Here is a 24,115-nt window from a genome sequence, read left to right as displayed (position 1 = left end):
TGATCGCACACACTAGTAGTAGTCTATTTTTACTTGTTTGGATGACATCCGCGCGCGATAGTATTTATATCATGGATAACAATTTTAAATTTGTTGCTATGCAACAGCCAGCATTATTGACCAATCAATAACGAAAATTTCAACATTGTTTTCTTTTCATTAAATAAATGTAACCATTTCAGCATTACACTCGAAATATATTCTATTATCATTATTTTTTAAGCAATTAATATTCCCCTTAAAGTTACGAAATTGCGGGGAATATGAAAGAAATGATAGTTATGTTTGAGTTCAGCTAACATCGTGGTAGGGGAGGTGGACCATGTATATTACAAAGGAAATACTAACTGCGCATGTTCGAGTTGCAGCAGCAATGTCGTTCTGTTGTTTATTACAGAACGTTGGGGCTTTCAGTCGGGAATCAAAATATTAGGAAATTTATTTGTAACCAGCTTTAGTAGCTGAGAGTAAGAAGAATAATTTTTTCTTATTTTTCTGAAGTTGAGATTTTTAACTATTCAAAAACCATTTATTTTGAATGTTGAGAAGGAGGATGGCGGCATCGTACATGTCTCCCCGGTACAACAATGACCTCGATTATGATGACTGTGTCAGTTCGGACTATGACGACGACCGAGATATTGAAGCTAATCTCTCAGACGAAGGTAAGAGATTCAATTTAGTGATTAAAAAAAAAAAAAGAATCATTACTTCTCGCTTTGGAATCTCTCTTCAGATTTCTATTTTCACATCTTACTCGTATGCTTGTACTTTCACATCCTATTCGTATACTCGTACTTTGTTTTTAATTTAAATACACTCTTGGTACTCTTTCTCTTTATGTGCAAGCATTATTAGGTAAACAGTTGTTTTTACGAACTAAGCAGAAAATCCCCAGTACATTACACAGAGTAAATATTTCATGTATTTGTTACATAATCCCAGTTTGAATAGCATTCCTTTACATTACGTTTCATGTCGATGGATAGTTCTCAGACGGAGTTGTGTAATTTAGAGGTAGCAAAAAACACGAGAAAAACATTTTCTACAGCTGTGTGCAGTTGGAATGAAATGATGAAGTTATCAAGAGCATATATATTTCCTATATGGATGTAATAAACAAGCGTGGCTCTCATTGTTTTACCTCAGTTCACTCGTGTAAAAATATTTTTAGAAAACTAAACTTCTGTTGTTTTAAATCATGCGATAATGTAGCACGTAATTCTGGATTGTTACGGCCAGAATACCTTGAACCATAAGTTGGTTCATTCAGGACTGACATAGGCTAAACATACATGCACGCATAAATCTGACTTATGCTGAAGCACCGCACTCGCATCTTAGACCTGTTTTCCTGACCTTTAAATTTGATTCCTTTCTTTCATACTCTCTTCACTCTTTCAATTTTCAACTGTAATTTTCGCTTCTCATCTAAATTATTTCTCGTGGATTAAAATATATATACCACCTGGAATTATCTATAGTTCTTGTGTCAAGCAAAGTATTAGATCCGTTAGTAAATTTAGTATTTGTTAGGACGATATTAAAGAGCAATAACTATCGAGATGAATTTTGAAAATAATTTCAAATTTACTTAAATATAATGATATATTAAGAATATTGTGAGATTCAACATCGAGCTAATAAATTAAAAATGTTTGCTAAACTTAAAACATATTTAGTGTTTTGATTGAATATTCTAGTCACTTTTGTTATAATCATTCAAAATGTCTGTGTGATCTTATGGCAAAACAATGTTATTTGAGTTAGGGCAGTGAAGGCAAATGAAGCCCTCACCAGAAAACTCGTTATGCTAAAAATAACAGCTAAAGGTCTGGTATACAGAAATATGTTAAGACGACTTATCTGTTGCATACGATTTTTTTTTCACTTCAAGGCAACCGTTTCTAATAGAAAGGCAGAAGTCACCAGAAGCAAAAATAAGGAATATACATGTACAGTTAAATATAAAAAATGTAAAGTATAATTTGTTATATAATCTCTATAATAAACATGATATTGAATAGTATAATTCCCCGTTTGAACTTTTTTAGTTACATATGTGTGTGCGTGTAGGTGTAGAAATCTATAAACGCACAAAACGGAGAAAATGAAACATATGGACTTGTTCCGAAACACCCGCAAGTGGGGAACAGTTCTCAAAAATAACCCCCAATTGTTTTCCCCCAAAATTCCTATGTCCTCGGAATCTACATAGTCCGAGGTATATTTGTAGAGAATTTCATTAAAAAATATGCATTTTCTTGAAATTTAAGACGAATTGAAGTGGACTCTGGTGAATTTTCCGAAATTCCTCACCCCCCTCCTACCCCCCCCCCAATTTTGTATGTTCGGAATCTACATGATATACATACACATTCGTAGAAAATGTCATTTAAAAATATCCATTTTTCTGAAAGTTATGATCATCCAAAGTCGGGGTGGGGAGCAGAAATCAGTCTTAGAATGCGGTCATGTTGGAGCACCATCTTGAATGAATTGACCCCAGTACTTATTTTTAAAATCCTGGTACTTATTCTGTTGGTCATTTTTGACGAACAGCTAAGTTTTGGGGGACATAAACAAACCAACATCAGTTATCAAGCGATAGTAAAGGACAAACACACATACACACCAGCCAGGGCTTTTTTCAGTTTCCATCAACCAAACCCACCCACAAGGCTTTCGTTGGCGCTTAGCTATTGTACAATGTGCCTAATGTGCCACGCAGCTGGACTCAAACCCAGAACCATATGGTTTGGGAGTGAACTTCCTAACACACAGTCACGCCTGCGCCTGTCGACGATATATTTTTGAAACACCATGTTTGCCAGATCGAGTTAACTTGTTTCTACAGGGTGGTGATGATGGTGGATAAATTGTATTCAGCTTACAAAGGCGACCACACTATGGGCACAAACATTAAATGGATTGTATGAACTTGCTTTACCAAACCTTAGTACTGGGCGTCTTTAAATATTTTATCTTGTTCAGTCATTAGACTGCAGTCATGCTAGGGCACCGCCTTGAAGTATTTTTAGTCAAATGAATCGACCCCAGTACCTATTTTTTAAGCCTAGTACTTTGCCCATCCTGTGTCACACACATGTGATACACAGGACATATTTCCCTGGCATCCAGGCATCGTATATGATACATATTCCCGGTATTCTTTTGATAGAAGCAGCAAAATTGTTAAGAAATGTCAACACAATCATATAGTTGTTCGTTAATTTCCGTAGAAATTTTTTTATTTCTTTATGCTTTGAAGAAAGGAGAAAGTGAAAAGGCAACATTTGCTTTCAAGTGAGAGCAGAAAGTGAAAGATGTATGTACGTGTATATGAAATGAATGTGTGTGTGAAGGTGTAAGAAAGAAAGATGGTTATGTGAGGAAAAGAAAGATTGACAATGGTCACGTGTGAGCAGAGAGATAGATAACGGTGGGAGGGAGAAAAAGGGAATTAGAGAGGATAGGGGAGAATTAGAAACTTAGAGAGGATAGGGAAGAGTTGCATTAAAAAGGTTAAGATAAACTTACTTGGAAATGGATGCGTGGCATTCAATTGAATAATATATATATATCATCATCGTCGTCGTTTAACGTCCGCTTTCCATGCTAGCATGGGTTGGACGATTTGACTGAGGACTGGTGAACCAGGAGGCGACACCAGGCTCCAATCTGATTTGGCAGAGTTTCTATAGTTGGATGCCCTTATTAACACCAACCACTCCAAGAGTGTAGTGGGTGCTTTTACATGCCACTGGCACGAGGGCCAGTCAGACAGTACTGGCGACGGCCATGCTCGAAATGGTGTATATGCATATATGGGTACAGGACATCACCAACAGTAAACAACATGAAATATGAAAACAAGTAAGTTAAATACGCAAATAACGAGTGAAAAAAGGGACAAGTAATACAAAGAATGACCCTTCATCAGTTGTCGGCTGTCTATCTACTCCCCATTTCGAGCAATCAACAACAATATGAGTCTTCGAAGACAGCTGTCCTATAAATCATCTGTCTTCCATGTTGGCATGGGTTGGACAGTTTGACAGGATCCAACGAACTGGAAACAGCTCCACTGTTTATTTTGACATGGTTTGTAAGGCTGGGTGCTCTTCCTAATGCCAATCATTTTATAGAGATGCATATAAATAATGGTGAGCAAAAGTGAAATTGTGGTTGATGGACCAGTAATTCAGTGGGGGGAGGGAGGTGGTGGTTATTGACAGAATACAAATGGTAGAGAGCAGCAGTATAATAAAATTGTAGATAGGGGAAAAACAGGGAGATGTTGTGTGGGTTGGAAGAGTAGATAGGATGAGAAGGAGAGAGAGAGAGAGACCTACTGTGACAGAAATGCAGGTCAGTGCCATGTAAGGGTGGAAATTGGGAGCATTTGTCTTTCACTCTCAGAGGGGCCTTTTATTACCAACAGAGATAATAGCTCAATGAATTTTCTCCATCTTGTTCTTATTCTAGCAACTGAACTTTCAGAATATCCTCCTCCACTACTAATTATGTCACCTTGGTAACAGAAAACTGTCTTACCTCTCTTGGGTATTCAAGAAAATTCATTTCTTGTGTGTTCTTAGTGTTTATTTTTCCTGTGCATCAGCTACGCACAGAGTCTTTCTCCATTAGCCTTCCTGTGATTCCATTGCAGATTGTGTGTCCATAGCTGGCACTGGGTACACTGTATTGGAATTTCTACCTACATCTTTCCTTCATATTGAGCAGGCCATTTTTCTGAAAGGATTAGAATCCTGTCTGTTTTTTTTTTGCTTACTAGAAGTTTGGTCTTTGCTAAGCCAACTTTATGGTTGATTGCAGGTTTTGCTCTCATGCCTGGAATTTCTTTTCTAATTCTGTTACAGATTTTGCTAATAGAACAAGGTCATCAGTATGTAATAGTTCCCTAGGGCAACTGGTCTTAAATTCTTCTGTTATGACTTGGAGGGACTATGATGAATTAGAGGGAACTGAGAACTGAGCCCTGGTGAACATCTAACTGTACACAAAATTTGCTACACACTTTGCTCTCTCTTTGTATCTCTATGTATGTCTGTCTGTCTAAGTGGATGGAACTTGTGGAAGAGGGAGACATGGGATGAAGTATTGAAGGCTGATTTTAAGACACTGAGCTTTTTGAAGGAGATGACTAAGGATCAAGAGATCTAGTGCACTGCTGTACTCAAGAAGACCTGTCTGTCACAGCAGAATTGATACCGATGTTGGTGCCTCATTAAAAGTACTGGTGTTGGTGTCACAAAAATGAATGTGCAAGTTACTGTAAATATCACTGACATTACAAAGGAAAATCTTACAACATGAAGGACAACAAGTGGGGTGGAAAATTGAGGAGAAATACATGTAATACAGTTCAACGCATACACAAACAAAAAGGTTGTGTATTGTCTTTCATTTGGGCTCAGAAAAACAGCCATACATACATATTCTTAAATCAGAGCCTCACGAGTAGATTTGGTAGATGAAAACTGGAAGAAGCCCATTTGTGTGTGTGTGGGGGGTGGGACCCTTGTATTGATATGTTTGATACCTGTAGGTCTGTCATACAAGCAATGTCGTTAATTTTCAATCTTTTGCAAAAAGATGTCTGGCCATGGCAAAATAATATCTTGCTTAGAAACCAGTGAGGATTTGTGATGGGAAGAGCATCTGACCATAGAAAATCTGTCAGCAAACTCCTTTGACCTATGCAAGCTTGGGAAAGTGGACTTTAAAATGATGATTATGATGATTTGAGGTTGTTTTTAATTTCCTCCTATTCATCATAGGTTTCCAGATTGTAACAAGAATTTAAGACTATTTCCCCACGGGAACTATGTTATGTTGATGACTTTGTTCTTATAACAGAATCTTAAAACAAGAAATTCTATGTGTAGAAGCAAAACATAGAGTTGACTGGTCTTAAAATTAACTCAACAAAGACCAAAGTTGTGTGTGTCTGTGTATATTCGTGTCTGTATCTGTGTATATACATATACTTGTGGGTGTCTGTGCAAGCATGAAAAATGTATGTTAAAACTATGGTGTCACATAAGTATTTCTGTTTTTTGTTTGTGAATTTGTATATGTAAGCATACATATCTGTATGTGTGCATATGTGGGTACATATGTATATGCACATGTGTTGATGTCACCCAAATGTACACATCTTTTAAGTATATATGTGTAGGCATGTGAACAGAATATTTGTTTATATGTACATCTTTATACAGAATTTTTAAGTGCAAGTCTGTCAACAAGAATATAATGCAGATTTCCAAAAAAAGATATTTTTATTTGTAATATAGTTATTATTATTTTTTTTGGGGTTGTGTGTGTTTCTGTGTCTTTCAACATACAGACAATGCAACACAGATTAAAAAAAAGAAATTTTTCACTTTGAACTATTTATGAAGGTATGTGCATGATTGACAAATATTTTTACAGGTAGCATAATAACCTAGTTGTTGATTAAAATTCCTATCCAAGAAAAATTCTTCCATACTCCCAGCTTCTATGATATACACATACACCACAAATCTTAGCTAGTTATGAACTCACTATTCCCACAATCCTTAGCACTCTTATCACCCATCACTCCTAGTAGATCCACAACCCCTCACCCCAGTGTCTTTACAAACCCTTACTTCTAACCAGTCGCTAATTTTCGTCTCTGTTACAACTACCATCAGCTATATTTTTTATAAATAAAACTCAATGCTCGCAAAATATTCACTTGTTCTAAAGTGAGGCAAGATGGAATTACTGTCCTTGGGATATTAATCTGGCAGAACCATTTCCACACTGGACAAAATGCTCAGCAGCATTTCTTCTGACTTTACATTTTGAGTTCAAGTACTGCCAGGGTCAGGTTAGCCTTTCAGGGTCAATAAAATTAAGTCTCAGTTGGTCACTGGGATTAATGTAATTGACTTACCTCATCCCCCAAAATTGTTGCCCTTGTGCCAAAATTTGGAACCAATCTCTTAATATATAAAAGAGAGTTTGTGTGTGTATGTTCCTTATGGATTAAAAAGCTGAGTTGCCGATTTTGATGTATGAGGTATCAAAAAATTCAGTAATCTTTTGGCTAGTAAATAAACTTTTATTTTCATTTACATATTTGCATTACAAAAATTTAACATTATAATCTTTGTATAAGTCACCAATTATAAACAACATTTTATACCATGACGATGACACATTTTCTATATGAGTGTGTCTGTCTGTGTGTGTTTGCGTGTTTGTTACCTACGTTAGGCCAATGACTGAAAAGTATGTGTGTGTGTGTGTGTCTGTCAGTATACATACATTTTTATGACAACTGGCATGCACACACACACACACACACACATGCATGCCTCTAAAGACAGAGACAGACACACAGAGGGACAGAGATAGGCCTGAGGTGTGCGTGAATGTATGTCTGTGGGTACCTTAAACATATTTCAGAAATTCATCCCTCTTATGATGCTCTCCAGTATCCTCTTATTTTGTGGAATGGGCAAGATGGGTATCATTTCAATATTCCACAGATTGAACCTGCAATAGGAGAGCCAATTACAAAGAAAAAGTGTTGTCAAATGACTTCTATTCTTACCAACTGATGTAAGACCAGAACAATCAAATCAATTACACATGTGATCTATTTCAGTAATAGCTGGTTGATATGTATGCTGAAGTTGAGAGTGAGCGTCTCCTCTACATTTGTAACAATCAGAAAAAGTTAAGGGCTAAAAATTATGTTCTTCTCCAAGATGCTCTGAGGACAGATGGTGATACTCAAAACATGAGGCAACTTATAATCCTCTCATCATCATTCACAGGTGGTCCATGATATATGCATGAATGACCACAAGAGGCTATGACATATGTCAGGACATATGGAAAACCAGATCTTTTTGTCACTTTCACCTGCAATCCTAAATGGGAGGAAATAAAAATCTAACCTTCCAGTGTTGCATCTACCCCACTCAATGGGGGAAGAACTGCTCATTCCATGTTCAAGCTCCCTCTAAACCTTGCAATGAAAGAATCTCAATTGTGCAACATTTCCAAAAACTCTGCAATGGCAACAGTTCTCCTACAAATTTGCCTCATTGTTTGGAATGAGTGCACTGTCACATTGTGGAGCTCCAGAGGTACTTGACTGTACCCTCCAAGACATATAAAACAGTAGCATGCTCATGAGAGGAGTAACAGTTCTTCTTGCAGGAGATTTTCATCAAATGTTGCCAGTTGTCCCCAAAGGATTGAAAGCTGATGAGGTCAATGCATGCTTCAAAAAAATTGTACTTTTGGAGACATGTAAAAAAACTTCATCTTACAAGGAACATCAGAGTACTTCCGCAAGGTGATCATACGAGCTTCTTAAGATTGGTAATGGGATATCAACATTTAACTTAAGACTTCAGCTACATGAAATTACATGCAGTCAAATGATACTTTCTCTTAGGGATCTTATGGATAAAGTATTTCCTAATTTATCTGTCAATTTCACTGATGTAAACTGGCTATCTCAAAGACTATACTAGCTCCGACTAATGAAATGGTTGATAAACTCAATCATGGACTTCAAAAGTTAACAGATACATTAGAAATAACTTTTCGATCAGTTGACAACAGTCAATTAAGATCAAGTTGTTCAATACCATGTTGAATTTCTGGACACACTTAAGCTGACTGGGATACCACTGCATAACTTGACACCAAAACTGGGTGTTCCCATAATGCTGCTTAGGAATTTTGACCCATCTCACCTGTGTAATGGAACTCACTTAATTGTCCTACAGGCAACAATCATAACAGGTAGTCACAAAGGAGAAAATGTCTTCATTCCAAAAATTCCTCTCACACCTACAGATGTTCTATTTGAATTTAAGATGCTTCAGTTTCCAGTTAAACTAAGTTTTGGTATTTCAATTAACAAATCTCATGGTCAGTCCCTCAACAAAGTTGGACTTGATCTCTGTACTACATGCTTCTCCCATGGTTAACTCTATGTAGCTTGCTTGCGAGTTGGTAGTAGTGACAATTTATTCATTTTGACACCAAAAAATTATACAATGAATATTGTTTACCCTGAAGTGCTTCAAGATTGACAGATTTTCAGTTCTAAATTCTATTATCATTACAATTTGGATATTTTAAAAATAAAATATAGATATTTTGACCTCGCTGTATGTTTAAATTCAAGAACTGAACTTTTTGGATCATGTCCACATGTCACAAAATACCTGTTATGGTTTTGGGCCCCCAAAGATCATGGCTAGAATCCACATTTCTACTATGTTCCTGCACAAGCTTTTCCATATGTTTTAACTTCCATTAATGTTTAATTTTTTTATATATATATTTTCATTTTTTCCCTTTTTCCTTTATAATTGTGTGTGTGTATGTATATATATATTTATATGTGTGTGTATATGTATGTATATGAGTGTAAAACTGTGTCTGGTGCATATGTGCAATTTTCATGCACATGTTCCCTTCATTTATACAGATATGCATATGTTTGTATATATGCAAAAGTGAATGTTAGTGATAAAGATCACTTCTTACAATATCAAGGCAATTGCAAGCTTTTAATAGCAAGTAAGTCATCTGGATGAAACCATAATCAACAAGAAGTGGGGGAAAACAATATTATATTCACTTTTCCGTGGCATGGTAACTTCTTTGCATTTTCAGTACATTTCCATTATTGTTTGAATTGTTTTATCATTTTGTAATTCAATGAGGATTTCTTGTTATGTAAACATCAGTTGTATTTCCTCCAGATGGATGCACCACTCAATTTGGAATGCTGTTCTCTAGCAAATTACTGAACTGAACTTTCTTATCACTGTACAAATGCTCAAATATCCAACATACGAAGAAAGACAATCAGTTCAATATCGTTGGGAACCAGGGTCAGAAATTGCAGCTGTCTATATCTTGATTCTGGGTACTACACAAAAATCTTTACACACAGTGATTGCTTACTTACCTTCTTCAATGGTGAAATGGAAATAAAACATTAAAATCATACATATAAGTTGGATGGACAGTGGTTGGGGACTAACTTTACTGCATCCAGTAGTGCATTCTTTTATTTTTCTGATATTGTTAAATGCTAGTTTCTTTGTGGTCATCTTGTATTTTGATTTTAGTAGTTTGATAGTATATTTTTAATGCTTGGCATCATGTCACCTTGCCTCTGAATGTATATTATCTTCACGTGACCCTAAAAATGTGGTATGGTTTACTAGAGGATCACATGGTTCTTTTGAGACCATGTGACTCCTTGTTGAGTCATTTGAGCAGTTCATGAAATTTCATTTGATGAATGTTCTTGCAGCTTGTATATCTACAATATTTAAATTTCTGGTTTTTCTCACAGAGATTTTTCGCCTTTATTATTTTTGTACTCGTTGCTTGTACTGAGTGCACAATGTTGGGCTTGATGCATATTTTCTCATAAAATTAACTTCAAGATGCCAATGGCATATTTTATTGTTGTGCAAAATACAATACTTTTATGTCAGATTTACTGTGTCAAGTATAATTGTTTGTAAACCATTTATTACTTTATTTATAGACACAGAAGATGCCAGTGAAACTGACATGGTCAAGCGAGAAGAGGAGTACACGGAAATCAAGGAACAGTAAGTTGACATGCTATTGTTGTAGTTGTATAGTGTTGGGATATGTTGGTGTTATGGAGTAGTCAGTCCAGTTGATACAAATTGAAACTTGATGCCAGCTAAATGAATATTTGAGAGTGTTGAGACTGTACTCACTGTCATGCAGTATTTGGTTTTGTGGAAATACAATGTGCTTGTCTGGATATTTTATTTAGTATGCTGTTCACTTGGATACCCTCTTTCAAATTAATGACCAATAACTGAACTGTTTGTTAGTATTGAGTTTTGCTTTATCTTTGGTTCTTTATTATCTCAAATCATATTACACATCTTTCTTCTGTTTATTTAATTATGTTTAGACACCACTGTCATTCCATAGATGTTGATGACAGGAAAGTCTGTTCAGCTATAGACATTGCTCTCATTTCTTGATCTATGCTTGAAAGAACATTCATAAATAGACACGTACATCTGTTACCTCTTAGTTTAGAGATTGGTGATAAACTGTTTAACCTGGACAAATCTATCTATCACTTAATGTAGTTTGTACTGGGAAGAGTAATGAACCACTATCAGTTCGGATGATGAGTATTCACTTGTTCAATCAACTCATCTGTATTTTCATTTAATTAGCATGTAAGTTGCTGAACATTCCACAGATATGTGTGGCTTTAACATAATTCTCTGTTAGAATTAGTGTGACAAAGTTACACCATTAAATTACGGGTACAATCCATTTGATGGGCTTTCATTCAATTATCTATCCAGTTTCACTGATAAGGCTTGAGTCAACTTCAGGCTATGGTGTAAAAGACATGTACCCAAGATAATATGCAGTAGGATCAAGGCCAGGACCGCATACTTGCAATGTGAACATTTTAATGATTGGGCCATGCTGCATTCTTCTAACAAGAAAGAGTATCTTAGTGTAGATTTTCAGAACTATTAGCATGAAATAATAGTGGGTATAAATTTTTTAAAGGAAAATAAACTTAAGTGTTTTTTTTCTTTTGTGTGTTCTGATGTAAGTTGAATGAATCTTTAGATTGCGATGTACTGTCTTTTAATATTCTTTGTTATATCTGTCAAACTGGCATCTATTCTTTAAACTATTTAGAAGTATAGTAAATTGCTTTTGTTTTAGATGGCTGAAGCAGGGTTTGAAATTATAGGTTCAATTTATCTGCAGTGGTTTTAATAACCATATAATTACTGAGATTTCTCCTTGTTTCAGGATGTACCAGGATAAACTATTACAAATAAAGAAGCAACTACAGCAATTACAGGAAGGAGTTCTTCCTGAATATATGAAGAAAAACTGTCGGATTGAGCAACAGTACCGTGACCGGCTGCTCAGTAATGAGATTTGGAGAGGCTACGAGGTAATAGAAATGTATTACACATATAAAGACTTATCTATTTTTGAGATTTAACACATAGTGGGTTGTTGGGTCACCACTGAAGATATTTTTTTTATCATTTTGTTTGGAGAGAAAATCAAACTTGGGAAACTGCAACCCTCTTTAGACTGTTAACCGTGGCTAGAAATTACAGTTTCAAATAGTAAGTGAAGTAAAATATCTCACCCAGGTTTTGAACTTGGCTTACTAAGATCTTACCATTACTTAAGTCTGAATGAAACTCTTGTTTCTGTCATTGCATTCTGTATAACTTTATATGAATGAACATGAAGAATACCTGTACTGACTGACTTCTCTCTTTCTTTTAGTTAATATCATTAAGTAGCTTTAGTTAACCCTATTTACAAAAGTCTATCTCATAGAAGTAACCAAACATACTAATGTGGTATTAAGTTTTGACTTGTTTTAGTTAGTTTTAGTTAAATATATAAATAGTTAAAAGACTAACCACAAATAATACCTACTGTTTTCTATGCTTGTGTGAATGGCAAAGTTTTTGCAAATTTGAGTTTATGAAAATAGCTTATTGGTGTAATTGTCTTCACAATTGGATAATTCAAGCTCCTATTTACAGTAGCTTGTAAAGCAATGTTTGAATTTCTGGTCTGATACTCAACATTCCAGCATTGTAGCCTAATAAATTATTGTCCCAGTTTCAGTATAAGTACATAGCTTATTGATTTGTAAGGGCTTTGGATAGTTTGAACTGTAAGCCACTAAATGTGTTGTCAATTTACCTTCAAGCCTCTTATGATTGTTGAGCATACTAGAAATAAATTAAATCGTATTCATATCACACTTTTACTTGTTTAAAATAGGCATTCTGAGTAATGTAGTCAGTTAAACTACTTGAAAAAAAAATGTGACAGTCATGGCTGGAATGTCTTTCGTCATTTGTCTATTCAATTAGGGGTGAGCTTTGATTAAACAACAGCTATTCAGCCATTGTCTCACCTTCAAATTTTTAGTTGGATCTAGCTGAATCTTGATTAGCTTTCTAATCTTGATTTTATCTTCACTTCCAACCACATTGTGACTAGTGCTAGAAACCCTTTAAAAAGATTTGGTTGTTTTATCTGGTTTTACTTAACTTTTTGGTTGGCTTTTATATTTGAGAAACTATATTTTGTATTTTTGGCTTAAAGTGTTGCTGTCTACAGCATTTCACTGTCATGAATATTGTATTTTGTAGCAAGAAGTTGTTGAGAAAGAATGGATTAAAGAAAAACAAGCTGCTGTGAAGGACTTTGAGGTGGGTTTTGTTGACGTTGATTTTAATTTATTCATCTAAATTTTGACTGTAGCTGTTAAGATATAGAGTATAACTTTAAAATTCATGTAGAGCTATTGTATGTGTGCATACACGTGTTTGCACCTGTGTGTTATAGTGTAGATTTTGTGAGTAAATGTGTGAGAGAGAATGTGTGTGTGTGTCCATGTATGTATACAGGGTGTATTCTGTGAAAGATGAGTGATTAAACATTTACTTATTTTCTGGTTAGTCTCTTTGTGAATGGACTGTGTGTTTATGTAGGTGTGTGTGTCAGCATGTGAATGTATATATGAACATTCATGTCCAGTCACTGTATTTTTTTGTGGGGGTGAGGGGAATGTGAAAATCATATCGCTTTTGCCACTCTCTTTCATCATCATCATCGTTTAACGTCTGCTTTCCATGCTAGCATGGGTTAGATGATTTGACTGAGGACTGGCAAGCCAGAAGGCTGCACCAGGCTCCAAGACAATAAGGAATTTAATCTACCAATGTAGTATACCTCACATATGCATATGCAAAGCAAATGGGCATGACCCATAGATTAGCTGTCCCAGATGTACCATGCCTGTGCTGAGCTGAGGACCATACTGTGCACTTTGACATTTGGTGAGGAATCACATTGAGTGCAGAGCAACAGTTTGGGTATGTTACATTCTATCTACTACTCAGTCTATTTCTGTATGGTTATGGCCAGAGGTGAGGTGAGCAAGATGAACTTGATCTGAGCTTGACACTTGTTCTTCTGCACTTAATTGGACTTGGTGAAATTGAATCCATTCTTGAGAGAAAGGCTACTATAATGTATCATCTGCCAGACTTTTTCATTTATTTATATTTTTCCATTTGCATTTAGTTATAACTTCCTTTGAGAAGGAAATATCTTTTATTTCATATTAGAAAAATATATTGTTTAATCTTTTTTTAAGGAAAAGAAATTTGGGTTGAAGGAAAATTTAATTGCTGAGTTTGAAGAAAAGAAAAGACATATTGAGAATGAACGTAGCACCATGGAATTAACAGGAGGTAAGTTAATGTAGTTACTGTTTAGATCCATGTCATTGGACCTTTGATCAAAGACATTCCTATCGCAACCATCCCCTCTTATTTTCAGACGTGGTGCAATTGGGACTACATTATTGAATATGTCCTTCCTTTTTTGAAAATGATATGGATGGTTAAGAGGCTCTTAATTTTTTTCTAAAAAAGTGTAGCTCTGTACAAGGGGGTACTGAAAGGTTCCTAGCTTTGGGTAAATGAAAATACAAGAGGATCAATTAATTATGATTTTATTCAATATACTCCCTTCTCAGATTTACACACTCATTGCAGTGATCCTTTGTCAGTTTTTCTCAGCCCCATAAAAAAACTCAGAAAGTTGGGCCACCAATTAGGCCTTTTGCAATACCCTTAAAGCCAGGAACTTTTTCAGTATTGCAGTTTCATTTGTTGAATTGGTCTTCTAAGTGCATTTTAAATGTTCGTTGTTAATCGTTTATAAATGAAATATTATTGTTCCATTTTTCCATGATTCTGGAAATTAGAACAATTAAAGCAAGTATTTTAAAGCTGTTATCATTGAAATATTTCAGTATGAAGATTTAAAAATTTTGGTCTGATGGATACCAGTGTAGGACGATCTGTTGTAGACTAATTAGCAGTCATACATAGTTTAAAATGAAAACCAGAGACTGTTTCTCGTTGCTGGAAGAGATGATCGAAGACTCCATTTCGAAGTTAGACACTGGTGTGGCTTCTTGTTACCTTCTCCTGGCTAAAATAACCTGGCTGTTCAAGTTTCAAAACAATTCTCTCATTTATCTTCACTTAAACTTGGATGTTCTATTAGAACAAGCTACACTGTAGTAGTTACCATGAGAGAAACTTTCATATTAGCTTTTTAGTGCAAAATGCACTGTTTATATCGCTAGTGGGGAGATAAATCCCTACTACCCCCAGTGCTGAGACCACCAGATCACATGATTTCAACCTTGTTTGGTTTTATCAATGAAGGACATTCTCATTGTTTACAGTTGTGTGCTGTAACTGCTTCATTTTTCTAAAAACTACCATTGTTAGGTTAATGAAATTAGCATAGATAAAAAAGATACCATATTAGACCAAGTATATTTTAGTACTTTAAATTCTACTGACTGATTTTTGCTTTTCATCTAACTGGATTTCTTAAGGTGAGGATCAGTAAGATAATGGAGGTGAAATAATCCTTATCTTTAATTGACTCTATAATTTGGTTGATCTTAGATGGAACTATTTTATCAAAGTACAGCTTCTTGTTATTGTTTTCTTTAAAAAAAAAATTTATGGTTTAAACCTCTGTAAGTAATCTTTACTATATATTATGGAGATAGATGGATAGGAATACTAAGTTAATTTTTAGATGGTAATGCATCCTTCTATACAAGTTGTTGCAGGTGAGTGAATTTAAAGGTATTTAAAAAGCTATGTTTTTTTCTCTTAGCTTTAGGTCTTCCTCCACTGCTCAGCACATTGAGCAGCAAGCTCCCTCCTTTGTGTTTGATTGGCTGCTACTCTTGCACATCCATTCCATGTAATGCTGTCTTCAGGCCAACTTTAAATGTCTTCCACAAGGTGATCTTTGCTCTTTCTCTTTTACACCTGCTGAAAGGTGGTATCTAAGTCATGGTTATTTTTGAGTGTTGTTGATTGGCCAAATGAAGAATGTGGTCACTCAGGCTGAATTGTGTTCTACAGTTTTTTTGCAGTGGTCATGACCTAGATCTCAGGATCTTTCTGAGGCAGTTTTTATGGAATACATTTAGTTTTCTATCTGTCCTTACTCTCCTCTTCTCAGTCTCACTAGCATAAATTGCTGTAGGCAGACAAAATTTCACATTAGTTTGATGTTTGAGGCCACCCAGATGAAATGCATATGCTGGAACACTACTGACATCTTCCCTGTCTTTTAGTCTAGTTCAATTCCACATCATCAGTGCTTGCTTAAAACAGTGCCCAGATAGGTGATATTTGCTTGCTTCTATCTTGTGCTGGTTGACTTTGATAGTTGCTTCTTGGTCAATGGTATTGTCCACCTTCATCACTTACATCTTTGTTGTGCTGATTCTTAAGCCCAGTCTTCTCCTATTAGGGCAATACCTTCAGCAAAATTGAAATCTTTCAGCCTTGCTTGCCCTTTTTGTGGGATTCCATGGTTAGGGTTCACCTATTGTCTTTCTCAAGACAAAGTCGGCAACCAGCAGAAACAGTTTAATAATCCTTATACTGAAAGATATGAATTTTATAACTGTTCTACTTTTGTGTTTCCTTTAGACTCAATGGAAGTGAAGCCTGTTATGACCCGGAAGCTACGACGGAGACCTAATGACCCTATGCCTCTTCCAGAGAAAAGGAGGAAACCTTCTCCTGATATCCTTTTACTATTGCTTTTTTGACTCTCTTTTAGAACTCTTTCTTCCTTATTTCTGCTCATTCACATGATGTTACTGTTTGTTTAATGAAAAATAAGAAAAAATTCATTTTGTATTCCTTAATTCTAATCACCTCAACTAAATTACATTCTTGATGAAAGTGAGATTCTGGAAGACCTGAAAGCATTGAATAAATTGTCTGGACGTCCTCTGCAAAAAAAGCCTGTCTCTCCACCAAACAGTGCAGATAGCAGTCTGCCAATGGAGGCTAAAATTGAAGATGGCCGGCTTTACTATGATAAAAGATGGTATGTATTGTGTGACTGGAGGAAATCGAAATCAGATGTGTGTATAAAACTTACAATACTGTCCAGCCTGTAACTAGCATTTTTGACCTGATCTACTGATGTCATTTTGTCCTTTACCAAGGATTTCACCTTCCTCCAGGTACTCTGTGACTTGCTTTGGGAAAAGGTTAGAATTAGTGGTAGATTAGGTCTTTGTGGCTTCCTTCACATGATGTAATATGCTTCTGATAGGACAGCTCTTTAGCAGACATAACCATGTTATAAAAACGTGTGATTTTGTGCCATTTTATCTGATATCTGTTACCTGCAGCAGTTTTAGCAATTCATTAGATAAGATTTCATCTGTAGAAAAAGTTCATAATGGAAATGGAGAAACCTGACATTTGAACATGGCCCATTATTGAAGGAGTGAACAGTTACTCTCCACTATTAAACTACATTTACAACTGTTTTATGTTGAAAGGGGGGAGAGAAAGAATCAGTTGCTACTACTGTTATTATATGAAGTATAGTGCTGTGTAGAAAGAATTAGTTTGGGAGGCCTATGGTAAAATGGAAATGAGAGGAAGAATTGGGTAGTAAAGTTAGGGATTGATTCAGTGGTAAAGAATTAGGCAGAGCAGAAGAGGGGGCGAATAGTTGAAAGAAGGACAATGGAGCTTAATGATAAAATGCTGTTGGAAGTGAGGTTAAAGAAAGAGGAAATACAGTCAGTTAGGGTCCAACATTGTTGATACCTATGTATGCAATTTTGTACTAAAATTAAAATGTTTGTAGGTGCAGAAAGAACTATGTTGCAAGGTGATGCACAAAGCATGCAGTGGTCCATGGAGATGAAATGTTAAGTTTATGCTGGTATAAAGAGTACTTGGGTATTATTCTGAATATCAAGGTGGTGTTTGAGGAATTGTCACCTACATGATGATGGCTGGTTTTACCATTGCATAGAGATTTTCAGGTAAATAAGGTTAGTGGAGGTGCAGTCAAAGTGACTAGTATTTTGGAATTTGGTTTGGGGACAATTTGAGGATACTGTTGGGGATTAAAGGATGAGTGTGACATTTGTGTGATGTATTTCAAGAGGAAAGAGAGTTTCTGATCGAGTGGTTGTACAAGTTTTTTTTATCATCATCATTTAATGTCCATGTTCCAAGCTGGCATAAGTTAGACAGTTTGACAAGATTTGGGGGCTCTGAAAAGGATTGCATCATGCTCCAGTGTCTGCTTTGGCATGGTTTCTATGACTGAATCTACAAGAGAGGGGATCAGGTTTATGCTAAGAAATGAAGGATTAAAGTATGAGAGAAGGGTCCAGAACAGAACAGGCATCTTGTTGTAGAGGAGCTGCATAGCTATTTGCATTAGAGAAGATGAGGTGGGAGTAACCAGGGTGGAACTGGAAAGATAAAAACAGTGGTAGTCAATTGTCAGTGGATTGTCAAGGTGACTAGGAGTGGGGACAGGAGAACAAGGAATGGGGGTGAGTAGAGATTGCAAGAGCATATGGAAGAGTGAGAGATGTTAGAGATTGAGAATAGGTGACAGGGTGAATATGATAAGGAAGGAAGAGCAGGTGGCAACTGTAGATATTGGGTAGAGTTAAGGGGGTAGATTAGTGAAAGATGGATAAGGGGTTGTGAGGTGATCAATGATACATATGAATTGGGAGGAGGTAAGGGAGAGTAGGAGATGACTAATAGTGCAGAAAGGATGAAGGACAGCAGAATAGTAATGATAATACAGTAGACAGAAAAAGGGTGAGAGAAATGCAGTGATTTCAGTATTTTCTCTCTAAGTGTATGACTGATTGAAGTCTGTCTGATTTTAAGGATATGTCATGGGCAAACTGCAGCCCATGAGACTCTGAAAGCATGCCTATTGAAACATTACCTTGAATTTTTTTTTAGTAGTGCAGCCTGCCTGATGCTGAGCCATGTCTCATATTGTTTGGCCTCTTGAGAAAGGTTGCCCATGCTTGGTTTTTTAATATGAAAATTTCTTATAGACTGTTTATATGTATGCTGTAGAATTCATACTGATTAAAAAGTGAGCCTGGTATCATACTGACTGACTGACTGACTGTTTCTGATTTTGGAAAACAATGGTGATAGGTTTGTCGCTTTTTAAGTTATCTTTTCTTACATAGTCTTTTTTGATGATTTGGAATGATGTGGGGGGAATTTAACTCATTTTTGAAGTTGAATTTAAATTGTTGCAATTCATTTAGAAACCCTGTGACCCTGCCATCTTCTCTAGCTTGGTGAGAGTAGTGCTGAGTAATCCACTGTAACTATATAGTGATAGTCATCATGCAACAGTTTAGTCTGGGGCGGGAACACATAGCTAGACAACTAACTGTAAGTTGTCTTCATTACTATAGCAGCTATAACAATAGTTTGGGTAGTATTACTGGTACTAGTGTGTAAAGATGGAAGTAAAGGTATTGCTAAGATGATATTTAATATCATTAATGCTTCTATGTGTGAACAGTAGTACACATGCAACTGCTGCCTAGATGGTGGTGAGTTGTTAGAATGGTAAACATAGCTATTGCTACCAGAATAATTGTATAGATATTTTAATTATAGTGATACTATTACTGTTAGTATGGTAGCTACTGAAATATAACATATTTGCACACTAATCATAGCTGAGTCAATGGTGTTGTATCATTATTGAAGCTATTCTAGACATTCTGTATCTTGGAAGAGACAGATTCTGTCATTATCTACTGTATTTTTAGGTTCCATAAGGGACAGCCAGTATATATTGAGGCCAAAGATATGGAGAAGATAATGGGAATTATCAGTACCATAGGAACGCAAGAGGTAAGTTCCTCATATCTGGTATATTCACAGCCTATATTATAATTTACCTCCCACAAATTAACTCAGTTTTTTTTACTCATATTAAAGGGTACTAAATTTCTTATAACCTCTGTTATATCTTTTGTAGCAAATCAGTATTGTTGTAAGTAGTAATGACTTTTGTGTAGACAGTGATATTTTTTGTGAGGGAGGGTATAATTATATATTACTGGTATTTTACAAATTCTAAGTGATGCAAGACTGGTTTGTTTGGACTTGGACTATGAACTGCATTCATCATCATTTGAATATCCACTTTTCCATGCTTGCACAGTCTAGATAGAATTTGAGGCAAATTTTCTAAGATCAGATGCCCTCCCTGTTAGCGACCCTTACTTGTTTCCAAACGAGGTAATATTTCCCTTGGCTAGACATGTTCTTGTAGAACATAGAGAACAAAAGACACCACCTGCATGACTTGTTTATAACTATCACAGGCAATGACAAATGACTGAGACCATTGGCAATATTCTCTACTTGAGAAGAAGACCCATCAAGCCAAGTGAAATTGTAGGTGTGGCAGATACTGGTGTTATGCAACTGGCATGCAAAAGCACCCACTATACCCTTGGAGTGGTTGGCATTAGGTAGGGCATCCAGCCATAGAAACCATACCAAATCAGACTGGCGTCTGGTGCAGCCCCTTGGCTTACCAGCCCTGGTCAAACCATTTAACCCATACCAGCATGGACAATGGATGTGAATGATGGTGGTAGATATCAAAGCAGGGAGACAGCAACATGCACACAAGCATGCATACACATGGTAGGTTTCTTTCAGTTTCTTTCTTCTAAATCCACTCACAAGGTTTTGGTTGGTTCAGGGCTATAGTAGAAGACACTTGCCTAAGGTGTCACGCAATGGGACTGAACCCAGGACCATGTGGTTAGGAAGCAGACTTTGTACCACATAGTCATATCTGTGCCTTAACAGATTAATATTTCTGTCAATATGACAAAGGCTTGAAATGCCTGGCACCTTGCTGTACACAAGAAGACTTGTACTCTGCAACAGAAGTGATAAGATTGGTCTTTCTGGTGATGACAAGCACTTGTGACAGTGCCACATAAAAACGTCTGTATGGTGCCATATAAAAGCGCCCATGCAGGTCCATGTAAAAGCACCCACTGCACTCTGTAAACAGGTTGGCATTAGGAAGGGCATCCAGCCATAGAAACCATGCCAAATCAGATTGGAGTCAGATGCAGCTTGCCAGCTCTGGTCAAACCATCCAACCCATATTAGCATGGACAATGGACATTAAGTGATAACTCATTCATTGTAGATAAACATAGACACTAGTCCCATTTCATTGTAAACCAGTATTTCCTAAGGTGAAGCATGGGTTACTTGAGAATGGTGCATAAATAAATAAGTAAATAAAACTTAGAGTAAACTTTTAATTTAAATTTCTTTTGAATATATATCATTATTGTCACTTAATGCCCATGTTCCATGCTGGCATGAGTTGGATGGTTTGACAGGATCTGATGTGTCCAAAGATTGCATCATGTTCCAGTGTCTGGTTTGGCATGGTTTCTGTGTCTGAAATCCCTTCCTGACACCAACCACTGTATAATGTGTACTGGGTGTTTTTAGTTTTTGTGCCACCTTTGCAAGTCTACATAATCTGAGGAGGGGAGTGTGTGTTTATGTTAGATGGGGTTAAGGTATGAGATGAGGTTGGGGTAGAGCATATTCTTATAGAGGCGCTACTTGGCTACTCACATTTAGGACGGGGTGAAAATGAATTGGTGGTATCTCCAAGGAGATAAATAGTGGTGATAAGGTGTCATAATCATTATTTAACATCTGTTTTCTATGCTGGCATGGGCTGAATCAGATTCCAGTCTGATTTGCTTTGGTTTCTATGGTCAGATGCCCTTCCTAATACCAACCACTTTACAGAGTGTGCTGGGTGCTTCTTACATGATGCCAGCACATGCTTTTTATGGTGTGTGGTAAGAAGCTTGCTTCCCAACCATATGGTTCCAGGTTCAGTCCCACTGCATGGCACCTTGGGCAAGTGTCTTCTACTATAGCCTCAGGCCGACCAAAGCCTTGTGAGTAGATTTGGTAGATGGAAACTGAAAGAAGTCTGTCGTGTATATATGTTTGTTGGTATGTTTACATCCCTGTAACTTAGTGGCTCAGCAAAGGAAACCAATAGAATAAGTACTAAGCTTACAAAGAATAAGTCCTGGGGTTAACTAAAGGCAGTGCTTCAGCATGGCTGCAGTCAAATGACTGAAACAAAAAATATATCTATATACGCACATACATACACACACCGTATACTTTGTTTGTGGTGGAGGTGCATGTTTTTTTGTGGAAATGGAAGTGAAATGTTGAAGTAACATTACTGTAGATCAGTATAGAGTAGACACTAGCTCCACCTTCTGTTGGATCAGTACAATAGACACTGGCTGTACCTTCATTATAATTTAATATAAAGACACTGACTTCATCTTTATTGTATATATATTGTACCTGAATCAAGTTATAGTCAACATATTTAATGCAAGGAATATTAAGATGCTAATCAATAGCTAAACCATTAGTTAAGTTTGTGTTAACATATTTAACCTTTTAGTATCCAGATTATTCTGCCAAATATAATACTTATTTATTCACACTGGTTTGAATTCATCTTGTAGATTTTGATGTGATTGTTTATTTTTAGAATCTTGAAGGGTAGGTGTGTGAGGTCACATCTGGTTGGTTTGAACATAAAACAAAATATTTGGCACAGATATGCCCAGTTCAAATGTTAAAGGGTTAAGGCTATATCCAGCAGTGTATCAACAATGACTGAATGGGGAATATTTTCATTTTAAGGTAAATAGAGGGGACACAATTCCTGACATGTTTTGGCCTTATTCTTACCTCATAATCCTTACTGAATGTGTGATGATAGAATCATTGAATAAATGTGCAAGGTTGATTGATGTAGAAAAATAGAATAATTCAGGGGTGTCATTCAAAAGAAAAGCAATATTCGGGTTAGTGTTCACATATTAATGTGCATTTATCTAGTATTCTTTCATCATTACCTGAGCAATTACAGTGAAAGCTGTGTTGCTGATGAAGTTAGAATATGAGCAAAACATGTTCAGAGTTGTCTCTCTTTCCCATATTTGCTGGAATATTGAAAATATTAGTTATTGATTATTGTCTTGTCCTTAGTTTTTTTTTTTAATGCTCCTTGTATTGAATATGTTATAACTATTGTTTTTCATGGAAATTGTGTCTCAGTTATTATTTACCTGAATTATTATGTCAAAATATTTTAATGAAAACAATATTATTTATTTTCAGATCTGGGTGAAGCGTTGTGACAACAACAGTAAGCTGCGCATTTATTTGACACAGCTACAGAAAGGCAAATACAGTATGTGTCGTCGTTCTATGTGACTAGCAACCGGGGTCAAGAAACGGCAAAGAAGAGCAACATGGTCACATTATGAAATAACCTGAAAAAAGTTGCAGACTGTTTTCTGGCCCCACCCTCTACAGAAAGCTGCTTGATAATTTTTGATGTCTCTTATAAAGAGGTCTTCAGACCAATATTATCTATTGCAGACCAAAATTAAAGTGTAAAGGTGCACTTTGCCTGGATGTTGACCCGAGTACTGAAGGAAGTTGTCTTTCACGTCAAAACGTCCTCCACTCAGAGTACAAAGGCTTTTGTAACCACAGACTCAGATGAATTTTTATGTTTTCCTAAAATTCCTTTTGTCATTCCATAGAAATTTAAATTTCTAATGTTTTAACTGTATATAAACACAATTCATACACACTTCTTATTGAATATTTATTTTGCAAATTTGTGTATCTGTAATTCCTACACACACACACAAAAAAAAATTTGGATGAGTTCATAGATTTATTTCTATTGCTTTGTGATTAATCTGAAAAGATTGGAGATGTTGGAATGTGAATTCTGTGCTAGCACTCATCATCTAAGCGTTTTATATATTGTTTGGTGCTATTTCAGATGTATGCTTTAGTAGCTTTTTTTTTTTTTTTAATCTGTATTAAATGAATTATATTACATTCTTTGAACATGAATTTATTTAATGTGGCAAGCTATTAGAGCAGACTTGCAGCACTGTTTAAGAGGATTTAATACACTGAGCACTCCAGATAGTGGAACCACAAAGTATAAATCCAGCAATGGTTAATAGTATGGGGTGCTT

The 24,115-nt window shown here is 36.0% G+C and overlaps 1 protein-coding gene across 2 annotated transcripts; it reads left to right on the top strand.

Annotated features, from left to right (window-relative positions):
• The first annotated feature begins 353 nt into the window (after nucleotides 1–353).
• On the top strand, nucleotides 354–23,715 carry LOC106875019 (sin3 histone deacetylase corepressor complex component SDS3). Of its 2 annotated transcripts, XM_014922971.3 has the most exons (9): nucleotides 354–665; nucleotides 10,595–10,661; nucleotides 11,875–12,022; nucleotides 13,254–13,313; nucleotides 14,264–14,360; nucleotides 16,644–16,739; nucleotides 16,875–17,049; nucleotides 19,793–19,877; nucleotides 23,235–23,715. In XM_014922971.3, the coding sequence occupies exons 1-9, from the start codon at nucleotides 539–541 to the stop codon at nucleotides 23,328–23,330; spliced, it is 951 nt and encodes a 316-aa protein (XP_014778457.1). In that variant the 5' UTR covers nucleotides 354–538; the 3' UTR covers nucleotides 23,331–23,715. The 2 variants fall into 2 exon arrangements, with proteins under 2 accessions (XP_014778457.1, XP_014778458.1); XM_014922972.3 differs by lacking the exon at nucleotides 19,793–19,877.
• The last annotated feature ends 400 nt before the right edge of the window (nucleotides 23,716–24,115 follow it).

This window comes from Octopus bimaculoides, chromosome 1 (genome assembly GCF_046866305.1).
Source record: "Octopus bimaculoides isolate indiv1 chromosome 1, ASM4686630v1, whole genome shotgun sequence".
NCBI lineage: Eukaryota > Metazoa > Mollusca > Cephalopoda > Octopoda > Octopodidae > Octopus > Octopus bimaculoides.
This window is presented reverse-complemented; position numbering and strand designations above follow the sequence as displayed.